We start from the raw sequence: 12917 nt of genomic DNA on the forward strand, positions 1-12917 counted from the left end.
AAACCTATTATGAAAACAATATAAGCAGTGATGTCTACTAATCGGAGTCAGTTACATCTCCACCCACGAATACACTACACCAAGCCCTTCCTTAGGGGAGTTTACACTCTCTTGTTGCGTGTCTCTCCACAAACTAGCATCCTATCTCTGTGCATCTAAAAATCTTAAAAAGTTTCACTGCAGCAATCCAAAATGATCTTTATTTCCACATCTAATACACCACTAAGAGTGGGAATAGAAATAAGCTTCTGACTTTCAACTTTACAGTAAGGCCAAATCTTTTCCTATCCTCGGGTCAATTTTATAATGAAGAACTGATGAATGTAATAGGTTGTGTATCATTTACCACGGTGGTAAATGAAGTCATTACTACTGTTCAAAAAAGGCCGAAAGGCCATCCCGTTATAAAGAGATAAATGGCACTGAGTGATAGAATAGAACTAAAAAAAGACCAGTAGACACCTTTGTTCTGTGAGATCAGCAGTGAGAAAGTAGGGACCTGGCTGAAATAAAACAACAAACACATGAAATTTCTCATTTATAATTTTAATCGAAGCATTGCTATTCATTTTTTTCTTAACTCTTTCTTATAAGCACCAAATTTTAATAGCTAAGTCAATTTTGGGGGAAAGAAACACCATCCAAGAACTTCCCTCCAGAACAAAACAATGATGTTCATTCCTCCAAACAACCAAATTCAAAGTCTACCAAAACAAAAACAAAAAGCCCACACACACACACACAAAAGTAACAAAAATCACATTCTAGGGGTTCAGTGCATTTAGCAGCCTTCGCTGTGCTGTCTAATCATCCTTCAGCTGACTTTCAAAAAAATTAACACCCTAGCGCATCAAAATATACATTTTCCATTTGTTTTGTTTAAATTAAAAATAATAATTAAAAAAAGAAAACTTGAAGGAAATCACAATCAATTGCCTGACTCATTTCGATGTCATGTACAGCATGTGAAGGTCAGGAAGGCTATTTGCAGCACACGTGATTAGGAGAGATTGGTCTTCAAGGTTTAGCTTTCTTCCAAACAGTGTAAAATACCCACCTGGACAGGGAGTCAAGGAATAAGAGCAGGTAATTCAAAGAAGAACAGGCAGCACTTAAAATTTGTTTGCTGGCCTACAAATTGGAGGACGGATGAGTTTCATGGTTCGAAGCATTGCGGCAATGAGCATTAAGGCCTCTTAACAAGGCCACTTTACGGCCTGAACGCCTCTCACCTGCGACCAGGACGTCAGTGGGGTGAAGGGAGCAAAGTGGAGAAAAGGCTAAAGGCATACAAATATTCCCTCCGGTAATGCTACTGCGTCCTAGGTTTTAAGATGTTTTAGGGAATCAGTAGGACAAGGAAGGGTGGGAGGGAGGTGAGAGATTGGGAGGGTGGGGGAGGGCAAGAGGGGTGGGAAAATGAGAGGGAAGGTGAGAGAGGAGGAGAAAAAGACGGAAGGATGGAGGGGACCCAGAGGGCAGAAGCCTTTTCTCCAATTGTTATCAAATGATTTCTACAGTCTCTCAATATATAAACAGATCTGACTGTAAAAAATGCTCCAAAAGGAGGCCATGATGAAGGTGGACGGCTGGAGAGTGAGGGGGAGGTCAAGGATCTCCTCAGGCCATGGAAGAAAATGGCTGCCCCACAGACAGACCGCTCCCCTCCTTCCAGGGGGATCTAGGGGGCTTCCTAGGGCCTGTGTCTCTGTCAGAGGCTGCCGGGGGCTTGCAGGCAAGGACTTCCCTGAGGGCCTAGTAGTCACAGGATCCTAGACAGCAACGCAGACTGCCGTGACAGGAAACTGGACTTGGCCACCTCAGATAAGGAAGTTTTTATATCTGTTGACCAGAGTCCGCCTTTTAGGAGAAAGAAAAGCATTTTAAATTTCCACTGACAATCCTCATTCTGGTTTTTCTCTGGGTTCCTTTATTTCTCTGGACTAACTTCACTAAGGGGAACTAATGAAGAACACCAACATTAACTCTGCAATCCCCAGCATTATTTTTAGCTCGTGGTTTCTAGTGCAAATCAGGATCAAGTGAAGTGTAGAAACTAATATTAAAGTGGGGTTAATTTTAATATAAAAGCAGAATGAGCATATTCATTCTTTTTGCCTGCTGCAGCTCAGGGGTGCTTTCAACTAGGGCTTCAGAAGCTTTAGATGCACATCAGTCTCCAGGCAGGCCAGTTAAGATGGCTGCCCAAGCCTTGGCTCCAGCCTCTGATGGGTGGGGCTTGAGAACCAGCAGGGTTTACTCAGTAGAACTACCTGGGGAGCTATGGTAGGCCATGCCCCAGAAGCTGAGGGTGGGACCCAGGAATCAGTATTGTTTTAAAGTTTCAGGAAATTCCAATGTGCAGCCACATTGGAATACCATGGCCTTATGGAGTAAAGAGCGAATCCCATTTATTATTGGATTCAAATGTTGAAGTGGCATGGGATTTACTTGGGTGTTGTGATCTGACAACACAGTGTTTTGGTCTAAGGATACAATTCCAAGTATGAAGGAACACAGACGATCTCCTTTGAGAATTCCACAGGACAATACAGGCGCCCGAGCTGTTCTTCATAGAGCGACAAGGCTTCTGTCAAATTGACACAGTTACCCTAAATCAAAGAAAGAAAAGCAAACAATGGGATTCTCGAGTCTCACTGAGGGCCCCCCGCTCATTTGAAGGTCTCTAATAAACGAAAACAATTTTAGCTTTAGATGAAAGTTCATCTTTGAAAATGAGATAAGGCTTCTGTACTTTGACAAATTGCATCCAATTCTACTTATAGATCCATTAGCTCATTATTCTTCTACCTCATTTACCAAGCCATTTCAAATTATTCAGAGTATGAAGTGACAGAAAGCAGGGAGACCACTTTCTCACTAGTAACGCAGTCATTTTATCAACACCACACAATTAGCAAAGGTTCATACACATCGCCATTCAAAATGTTTGCCCAGTCGTCACCACGGTGTTGAGAATGAAGTATCAGAACGATAATGTTCTCGATTTCCAGAAGGGCTTAAAACTACAACCCTAATCTAAGACAATGACACAGAACTATATTCCCATCTCCATGCTTTCCCCCAGATATGTGATTTGCAGGCTTATGAGAACAAGTTTATTCAGAATATATGGACTAAGGCTAGCCCGCAATTCCACTCCTTATCAAACATCTTCTCCTGACTTCATTGTTCTAATTTTTCTCCCTTTCTTGCCACCACTTTTTCAGCTCCCCCCAGCAGCCAGGAGCGGTCAGGGAGAGACAGCGAAGTCAGGTGGGGGGGGGGGGGTGACCGGGAATGTTTCCGCTTCCGGACAACCAAGGATAAACAGAGTGACCCGCCTCTTCGCTTACTTCCTGCCTAGAACCTAGAGGGGACATTGGAAGCTGCAGCAGCCGCTCTGTGACCATGAAGGAAAAATGGGTTAATGAAATGCAGGCCAAGAACCGAGCAGAGCTATGGGTGCAGCATCGGCGTAGCTCCAGGGCAGTGGTGCTGCGGCTTTTTTATTTTTGTAAAGTCATCTCTCCGCCCAACGTGGGGCTCAAACTCAGGTCCCCAAGATCAAGAGTCCCACGTTCCACTGACTGAGCCAGCCGGGCGCCCCTAAAGCGAAGCTTCTTAATCTGTAATGTGCATGTGAATCACAAGTGATTTTCATTCCGTAGGTGTGGGGTAGGGCTTATCATTTTAGCACAATTTCCCCCAAGGGCTTTTCATAATGGGTACTTAATACCACCTATTTCCCTTTTAACCTCTGAAGTTCTTAACATTATGAAGACTACTGAATATATGTGCTGATTCTATTTCTTCTTAACAACTTCACTATCAATGAGCCTCAGAACAGCCAAGTACAATGTAAAATGAAAATCATTTACAAATGAAGGCATCCTGTGATGTAAGCATCCCCACGGAGGGCATTTCAAAACCAACCAACCAACCAGCCACAGGCAAGTGGGCAAAAAGAACTATTCTGAGAGCTACCCTCAGTGGTTTTAACTTAGCACATTCGCTCAGCATGACATCGTCCTTCAGTGCCAGCCTGTTTAGTAACCCATCATCTAGGGTCCTGCAGTGGGATTTGGCCAAAGTGCCCTTGGCCAGTATATAATTTCATTTCAAGATCAAGTTCACCATGAGAGTATATAAACACCACATGTGTAATTTAAGGTTCACAAATAGAAAACACTGCCTGGATGTTTTTAGAACACATCACCACTGGGGAAGCTATAGAATGGAAAATGCCACCTAGGTGCACAGTTCAATGGTTTCTCTTGCCATCTTAAAATTGACACCACACTCTCTTTATTGAGGTCATATGGGAGGACGTCATTACTGAGAATGTGGTAAGGATATAGGAAAGTTTCAATTTGTTCTTCCTCAACATTGTCAAAAAGCAGTTTAAGAAAAGAAAGGAAAACTCACCACAAATGGAGACCTACCCAAAAAAAGTAATGATACATTTTACTTTCCTGTGTTTTTAAATGGAAATACATTTCTTTCTTTTCTTAAGAAAGACATATTGGATCTTTGCTGCCGTAACGGTGCGCATGAATGTCCTGGCAGATGTTCTCAAGAGCACTAACAATGCCGAGAAGAGAGGCAAACGCCAGGTACTTAATAAGCCAGGCTCCAAAGTCAATGTCTGGTTTCTCACTGTGATGTGCATGTGAATCACAAGTGATTTTCATTCCGTAGGTGTGGGGTAGGGCTTATCATTTTAGCACGGTTACATTGGTGAATCTGAAATCACTGATGATCACAGAGCTGGGAACACTGTTGTGAACCTCACAGGCAGGTGAAACAAGTGTGGAGTCATCAGCCCCAGATCTGATGTACAACTCAAAGATCTAGAAAAATGGCAGAAGAATCTGTACTGACACCCTTAGCTGGTGAGAACACACAGGAGGGAAAATCCTGGGATTCTTTTTCTAGGGATGGAATACATACATGCAAATAAAATGTCTCAATGGACCAAAAAAAAAAAAAAAAAAGACACTGGAGATGCAGAACAAAAACCCAATAGCAGAGAATTAAATACCTCTTAAGGATGGGAAGGGAATCACTGGAGGGGAAGGCATTCTAAGAGGTGAATACCAATTCAGTAGTTTGGTCAAAGTTTTCCTTGCCCCATGTTACGTGTGGGTAGGTGACACTTGCTTTTTTACTTTATAGATTTCTGTACTGTTTTTATCTTTTATTATTATTTTTTTTAGAGAGAGCATGGGGGTGGATGGCGCAGAGGGAGAGGGAGGGAGAGAATCCCAAGTAGGTTCTACACCCATTGCGCAGCCCGACGTGGAGCTCAACCTGAGTCAAAATCAAGAGTAAGACACATGGGGTGCTTGGGTGGCACAGTCGGTTAAGCATCCGACTCTTGACTTAGGCTCAGGTCATGTTCTCAGGGTCGTAAAATCGAGCCCTGCGCCAGGCTCTGTGCGCAGCAGGGAGCCTGCTTGAGATTCTCTCCCTCTCCCTCTGCCCCTCCCACTCGTGCTCTTTCTCTCTCAAAAAATAAATCTTAAAAAAAAAAAAAAAAAAAAGAGTCGACACTTAACCGACTGAGCCACCCAGGCACCTGTTTTTATCTTTTAAATTTTACAGTTAGCAGCATAAGATTTCTGTAATGTAAAAAAAAAATAACAGGTCCAGAAGAATACATTCTTAACAAGTTCAAAAGCAAGGTAAACAATATGATGATTTAGGAAATTACACATATGTGAAACATCTATAAACAAAAGTACAGGGGCGCCTGGGTGGCTCAGTCGTTAAGTGTCTGCCTTCGGCTCAGGTCATGATCCCAGGGTCCTGGGATCGAGCCCCGCATCGGGCTCCCTGCTCCGCGGGAAGCTTGCTTCTCCCTCTTCCACTCCCCCCTGCTGTGTTTCTTCTCTCTCTGTGTCTCTCTCTGTCAAATAAATAAATAAAATCTTTAAAAAAAAAAGAAAAGTACAAGGGGGCTCCTGGCTGGCTCACTCAGGAGAGTGTGTGACTCTTGATCTTGCAGTCATGAGTTTGAGCCCCACATTGGGCACAGAGTTTACTTAAAAAAAAAAGAAAGAAAAAGAAGAATACGGGAATAAAAAAGAAATGGGTTACCTTCTGGAAGGTGAACAGGAATTAGGGAGGAATGTGGATATGCCAAGCGAGGGTACTAGTAACGTCCACTTCTCAAGTGAGGGGGGTTGGTATTTAGCATAATCATTTACAAGAATGCCACATACATAATTTTGTATCAAAGAACCTCTAGGGTTTTTTTAGTGGGAAGTGGGGAAGAGAAGGGAGGGAGGTCAAGTCCCAGGACTTGAATCTCTTGAAAGCCGATCTTCCTTGGATTCAAACCCACCGGGCCCACCAGAGCCAGCTCAATTCCCACCCGCTCCACAGCGCAGCTCTTCGAAGCCCTCCCCATATAGACTTCCTATAAAGCATGGGTCTGCAAACTTCTGTCAAGGACCAGACTGAAATTGTTTAGGCTATGCAGATCACACAGTCCCCACCACAACTACTCAATGCTGCCCCTATAGCATGAGAGCAGCCAAAGGTAAAATGTCATGAATGGGTGTGGTTGTCTGCCAAGAAAATCTTATCAAAACAAGCAGTAGGGGAGATTTGGCCCATAGTTTGCAGACCCCTGCTTTCTAGAATGTGTTAAAAAAAAAAATCATTTCTAAACATCAGGCCAAAAAAATCCATTCATAAACAGTTGTTGGTTTCCCTCGAAGCTTCCCAATATTTTCACCAAGTGCAAGGTCTAGGATTAATCACCATGGGGGGGGTGGTGTCTTCGTGCAGGGAGAAAAGAAGGAAAACAGGATGGACTGAAGACCAAATCAAGGTGTCTCTTAGAGTTGCCAAGTTGTTTTCAGCATTATTAATCTCAGATCCCATCAACTCCCCCGGGCCTGCATTAAAATGCCTCCTTGGAAGAATAAAGTTAAGACCTCTCTACTAGTTTTTGACATTAAATATACTAATGCTTTTTAAAGGGGTGGGGGAGGTCTACTGAAAGCACTTTAAGAATTACAGGGACCGGGCTGCCTGGGTGGCTCAGTCGTTGGCGTCTGCCTTGGCTCAGGTCATGATCCCAGGGTCCTGCGACTGAGCCCAGCATCGGGCTCCCTGCTCCACGGGAAGCCTGCTTCTCCCTCTCTCCCTCTGCCTGCCACTCTGCCTACTTGTGCTCTCTCTCTCTCTCTCTGTCAAATAAATAAATGAAATCTTTTAAAAAAAACAAAACAAGAAGAATTACAGGGACCATAGTGCAATACCACCCAAGTAAGTGTTTATCTTCTGCTTATGAATCAAGGGATTGTTGTACCAAGTAAAGAGACTCAGATCATCTTCAGAATTTTCTTCGGGCTTTAGTAGGTTATATATATGTAATATATATTTTACATAACAAGATATACAAACTTTAAGCTTTCTTTTAAATTTTAAGAATCCCATAGAGAATGAGAAAGAAACAATTTGCTTCCATCTGGTGGTAGGAGCTCATACTACAGGCAAAGCAGTTTATGAAACTTATGTTGATAAATTGGCTTTCCAATGAAGAATCTCCTAGAGGGTTAGAAGAGCGAGAAGTCAAAAAAAAAACCCCAATCCCAATCTGTGTCTCCATCTGGTGGCAGCAGCGCATACTACAGCCAGAGCCCAAGGTTGCTCAATTGGACAGTGGGCACGGGGGACACGCACGGACTCATGAATTCCCAAGAGATGACAGGTCAGCTATTTATAAACTACTGCTTGAAAGAACATAATTCAGTTACGACGTTCTATCCTTAACAGATATAAATTTCAATAAAATACATGCAAATTTCAAAATATGCAATTTTCATTGAGAGTTTTGGGAAAAAACAATTAAGTAGTCTACCTGTGTAAAGTATTTCCCATCCTGTTTCAGTACTTTCATTGAGAGGTCAAGAATCAGTCTGAGAAACTCCCATGTGGAATCTGGATGTTAAAAAAAAATTTTAAGTTATATAAAATATAGGTTTGCATTCATCAGAAACAACATCTAAAAAGTCAAATATACACAACAATACCCAAAAAAGAAAGAAATAGCCAAGAGCTTAAGACCCAATATTCAAGAGCTTATTCATGAAAATTTACTGTCGTTTTTGGGTGTCCTGCACACACGTGCACATAAGCAAGGTCAAAAGCAAATATTCATGTGCTTAGCACTGCTTTAACGATACCAATAAAGATTTGACCAAAAAGGCAGTGGTTGAAATCTGAAAGACAACAGCTTAAGGGGGAAGCAGCAACATCCCAAGAGAGAAACACCAAGAGTCATCACGTGGGGACTCAGTCTGCCAGCTCAGCAGGAAGGCAAGATTACAGAAAAAAACACTAACACCGAAATGCCACACCAGCAGTTGATTTGGAGCATGTGGTTTGAGAATGGGGAATTATCGCTGGTGTTGCAGAGAAAGCTCACCAGTTTGTCCCAGTACAGGTTAAAAATCACATAAAAGAAATAAATTCTCAAACAAGCTAATTTCTCAATGATGTAATTGTGAGTCATTTTATTTAATGTTTCTCTCCAACAACTGAGTAAATTTGCTCATTCAGTGACTGAAATCCAGCCATCTTTTCCACTGTGGGCCTCAGCTGACCGACCTTGAAAAAATTAAGGAACCAATTAAGGAGACAAGCTCTAAGATCCTTCCATTCTCACAATGCGCCAAGTAAAACATTTTCATGAACATTATCTTGGTTATATAAGAAAAAACAGAACCTACCTTCTTCTGGAGATGTGGAGATTGGAACGGCTGTCAAATCATTAATCACATAATCAAACTCTCTCCCTTCTTTGGCGTACCTCTTCAGTACTGGAATACAGTCTTCTATTAGAACCTTCCAAAGAGAAGAGGAATAGATGCACGTGAGCTGACGCATGTGGGTGGAAATATTTAAAGCCTCGTAGGGGAGGGAGGAAAATGCAAACTGCTGCTGGGATCCAAACAAAAATGACTTCCATCCATGCCTCTTAACAGCTACAATTCAGTGCCTGCTAGAGGCTTTGTCTGCCTTCTCATTTAATCTAAGCAACAAATCTACAGGTACTATCAGTATCCACAGTGTACAAATGGAAAAACCAAGTTGAGAGGTTACGTAGGGGCGCCTGGGTGGCTCAGTCGGTTGAGGGTCTGACTCTTGATTTCGGCTCAGGTAATGATCTCAGGGTTGTGGGATCGAGCCTCACCTCGGCCTCCGTGCTGAGAGAGGCATGAAGCCTGCTTAAGAGTCTCTCTCTTCCCTCTACCCCTCCACCCCTCCCCCTCTCTTAAAAAAAAAAAGAGAGATTATGTAGTGTTTTCTTTGGCTGCACACATACTAAAATTGGAATGATACAGGGAAGATGAGCATGGCCTCTGCACAAGGATGAAACACAAATTCCTGAAGCATTCCATACTTTTGAGAGACAGAGTGAGGGAGGGAGAAAGGGAGGGAAAGGGGGGAGGGGTTATGTAGCTTGCCCAAAGGCACCCAATAAGAAACAAAGCCAAGAAGTACGCCTAGATCTATATGAAGGCCAAGTTCACACTTTTAACTCTAATCTGTATTGCCTCTCCTACTACCATCTCTATTTTCCTCTACTTTTAGTTTTTCTTTTATGCTAGGCACTGAATGACTTCATTGTCTATTGATTTTTTGCATCTCACCTCGAACTATTAACCTACAGTTTTTCATTTTTTTAACCATTTTGAGTACTGTTGGTAATACAACCGTGTAAGAAATACCAACTCCCACAATCACAATTACTAACGAGTACAGCAGTTAAGAGTTGGAATTCTCGAACAGATCCTGTGCAGTAAACACATTTATCCTTGAACAACATGGGTTTGAACTGTCTGGGTCCACTTATTCGCAGTTGTTTTTTTTTTTTTTCTCCTAATACAGTACAACATTGTAAAAGTATTTTCTCTTCCTTATGATTTTCTTAATCACATTTTCTTTTCTCTAGCTTACTTTATTGTACGAATACAGTACATAACACATATAAAATACAAAATGTGTTAATTTGACTATGTTCTTGGTAACACCTCCAGTCAACACTATGTTACTAGTTAAGTTTTGGGGGAGTCAAAAGTTATATGCAGGTTTTTGACTGTGTGGGGGGTCAGCACCCCAAACCCCCATGTTGTTCAAGGGTCAACTGTATAGGAACTCAGTTTGGGGCTTGCCTTAATCTTTGAAGTACTGAAGCTACATGCTGGGGACCCATCTGGCTGTAGGCAACGAACTAGCAGGAGTTACTCTCCTTGTCTTTTACTTTTCTAGTTACAAAATACACTCATGAAAAACAAATTCATAGAAGTCAGAAGTTTGTCAAAATTCCCTAAAATAACCTATTCTAGAATTTTTCCTCTGAATGTTCTTACACAGATCCTCACTCACAATTTTAAGAACCTGATCTTACAGCCCTACTGTTTTAGAACCTGCTTCACTTAATGCATCATCTAAGTACAACCACAAAACGATCTAGAAGACACTAATCAATCCTGTGGGATATGCTCAGTGTTCTCCTATGCTCATATACTCTTACCAACACACATTCTCACATAAACACATATGCTGTTCTTTTTTAGAACTAGGATCACACACATTCTGAACTTAAAAATTTTCATCTAACATCGTTCTAGGTAAGGATAGATTTTTTTTGAAGGGTAATGGTATTTTTTTAAATTATATCATTCCATAAAAAATGTACTACTCTTTAGCCTCCTCATAGGCCAGACATTCAAACACTGGGTTGCTGAGACCAAAGGCATGTCCATTTTAGTTTTTATAGTTTAGATGGCAATTCACACTCCCAACTAGCAATGCATGCAAGCACCTGTTGCCTGGATATTGTCCCTCTTTCTATTTTGTCAGGTCCCTTGCTAATGTTTTCACACGAACTTGCTGGGCCACTAACAGGGGTGAGCATCTTGTTATAAGTTTATAGGATATTTGATTTTTGTCTTCTGAGAAATACCTTTATTTCCTTCATGTCCTTTATTATTTTTCTATATAGTTATCTTATTTTTTAAATCTTAAATTGTAGGGGCTCTCTGTATTATTAAAGGGATTAAATCCCTGTCGTGTTTGTTACCAGTTTTTCAGCTTCGTTTATGGGATTAGGTTGTTGTTGTAGTTTCTGGGTTTCTTGTCTTTAAAAGATTTTCCAACTCCAAGGTTAAATATGTTAAATTTACCTAAAATGTATTAGTTTTTGTATCCAGAGCTTAAGCCATCTGAGATTAATTTTTCTATGGCTTCTAGGGTCATGTTAACTTTGTTCTCATGGAGATGGACAGCCCATTGTGTTGGCATCACCTATGAAATCAACTCAATCTCCTTTTCCCAAGCAAACTGAAATATACCTTAGGCCATCTATTACTTGTACGAATACACACTCAGACATGTTCAAAATCTCTGTGCCATTCCTCTTATATGTGCATTCCTGTGTCAACATCACACTCCCTATTTGATTACTATGCTTTAACAGTAAATTACTAAACAACAGGGCAAATTTCCCTGCACTATGATTTTTAAAAAAAATTTTTTCTTGGAGGGGCACCTGGGTGGCTCAGTCGATTAAGTGTCTGCCTTTGGCTCAGGTCATGATCCCAGAGTTCCAGGATTGGAATCCCAGGATCCAGCCCTACATCAGGCTGCCCATTCAGCAGGGAGTCTGCTTCTCCCTCTGACCCTCCCGTCTCGTGCTCTCTCTCTCACCCTCTCAAATCAATAAAATCTTTTTTTTTAAGATTTTATTTGTCAGAAAGAGAGAGAGCACAAGCAGGGGGAGTGGCAGGCAGAGGGAGAAGCAGGCTCCCCCACTGAGCAGGGGGCCCGATGCGGGGCTCAATCCCAGGACCCCGGGATCATGACCTGAGATTAAGGCAGGTGTTTAACCGACTGAGCCACCCAGGTGTCCCAATAAATAAAATATTAAAAAAATTTTTTTTCTTGGCTATTCTTAAGTATTTATTGTTACAAATGAAACTGAAAATCATTTGATCTAATTCTAAAAACCTCCTTGGGATTCTGACTGGAATTACTTGTAATTAGGAAGTTATAGACATTGTTCTGGTATTCTCATCCTAGAAATGTAACATGTCTCTCCATATATTCCAACTATAGTTGTGGTCTTTCAGTAAGATCTCGACATAATTCTTGTAAGATCTTGACATAATTCTTATCAGTCCCACAATACCATTCTTACTTAAATATATTCCTAGGTATTTAACAATTGGTCATTTTATTCCTAAATGTGAAGCCTGAAAGTACAAAAATCCTAGAAGAGAACACAGGCAGTAACATCTCTGACATCAGTCATAGCAACATTTTTCTGGATATGTCTCCCAAGGCAAGGGAAATAAAAGCAAAAATAAACTACTGGGACTACATCAAAATAAAAAGCTTCTGTACAGCAAAGGAAACAATCAACAAAACTAAAAGACAACCTACGGAATGGGAGAAGATATATTTGCAAATGACATATCTGATAAAGGGTTAGTATCCAAAATATATAAACGTCTTACACAACTCAACACCCAAAATACAAATAATCCAACTTAAAAATGGGCAGAAGACATGAACAGACATTTTTCCAAAGACGACATCCAGACGGCCAACAGAGATAGCCAAGAGACACATGGAAAGATGCTCAACATCACTCATCATCAGGGAAATGCAAATCAAAGCTACAATGAGGTATCACCTCACACCTGTCAGAATGGCTAAAATCAACAGAAGAAACAACAGATGTTGGCAAGGATGCAGAGAAAGGGGAACTCTCTTACGCTATTGGTGGGAATGCAAACAGCAGCAGCCACTATGGAAAACAGTATGGAAGTTCCTCAAAAAGTTAAAAATAGAACTACCCTATGACCCAGCAATTGCGCTACCGGGTATTTACC

At 41.4% G+C, this 12917-nt stretch overlaps 1 protein-coding gene and 1 non-coding gene across 2 annotated transcripts in view; one reads left to right on the top strand and one right to left on the bottom strand.

The window, feature by feature from the left end:
- Positions 1-530: 530 nt before the first annotated feature.
- Positions 531-12917, bottom strand: part of SMS (spermine synthase) — a 49614-nt gene continuing 37227 nt past the window's right edge. Inside the window, exons 8-11 of the mRNA XM_081809055.1 lie at positions 8748-8862; positions 7877-7956; positions 2497-2612; positions 531-1057 (exon numbers count right to left, since the gene is read on the bottom strand). Of these exons, the coding sequence (XP_081665181.1) occupies positions 1018-1057; positions 2497-2612; positions 7877-7956; positions 8748-8862 (351 nt within the window). The 3' untranslated portion in view covers positions 531-1017. The remainder of the gene's footprint in view (positions 1058-2496; positions 2613-7876; positions 7957-8747; positions 8863-12917) is intronic.
- On the top strand, positions 9319-9425 carry LOC115939327 (U6 spliceosomal RNA). Its single transcript, XR_004074158.1, has one exon. It is a non-coding gene; the product is annotated as a U6 spliceosomal RNA (small nuclear RNA).

This window comes from Leptonychotes weddellii, chromosome X (assembly GCF_054177405.1).
Source record: "Leptonychotes weddellii isolate Sample4059 chromosome X, ASM5417740v2, whole genome shotgun sequence".
Taxonomy (NCBI): Eukaryota; Metazoa; Chordata; class Mammalia; order Carnivora; family Phocidae; genus Leptonychotes; species Leptonychotes weddellii.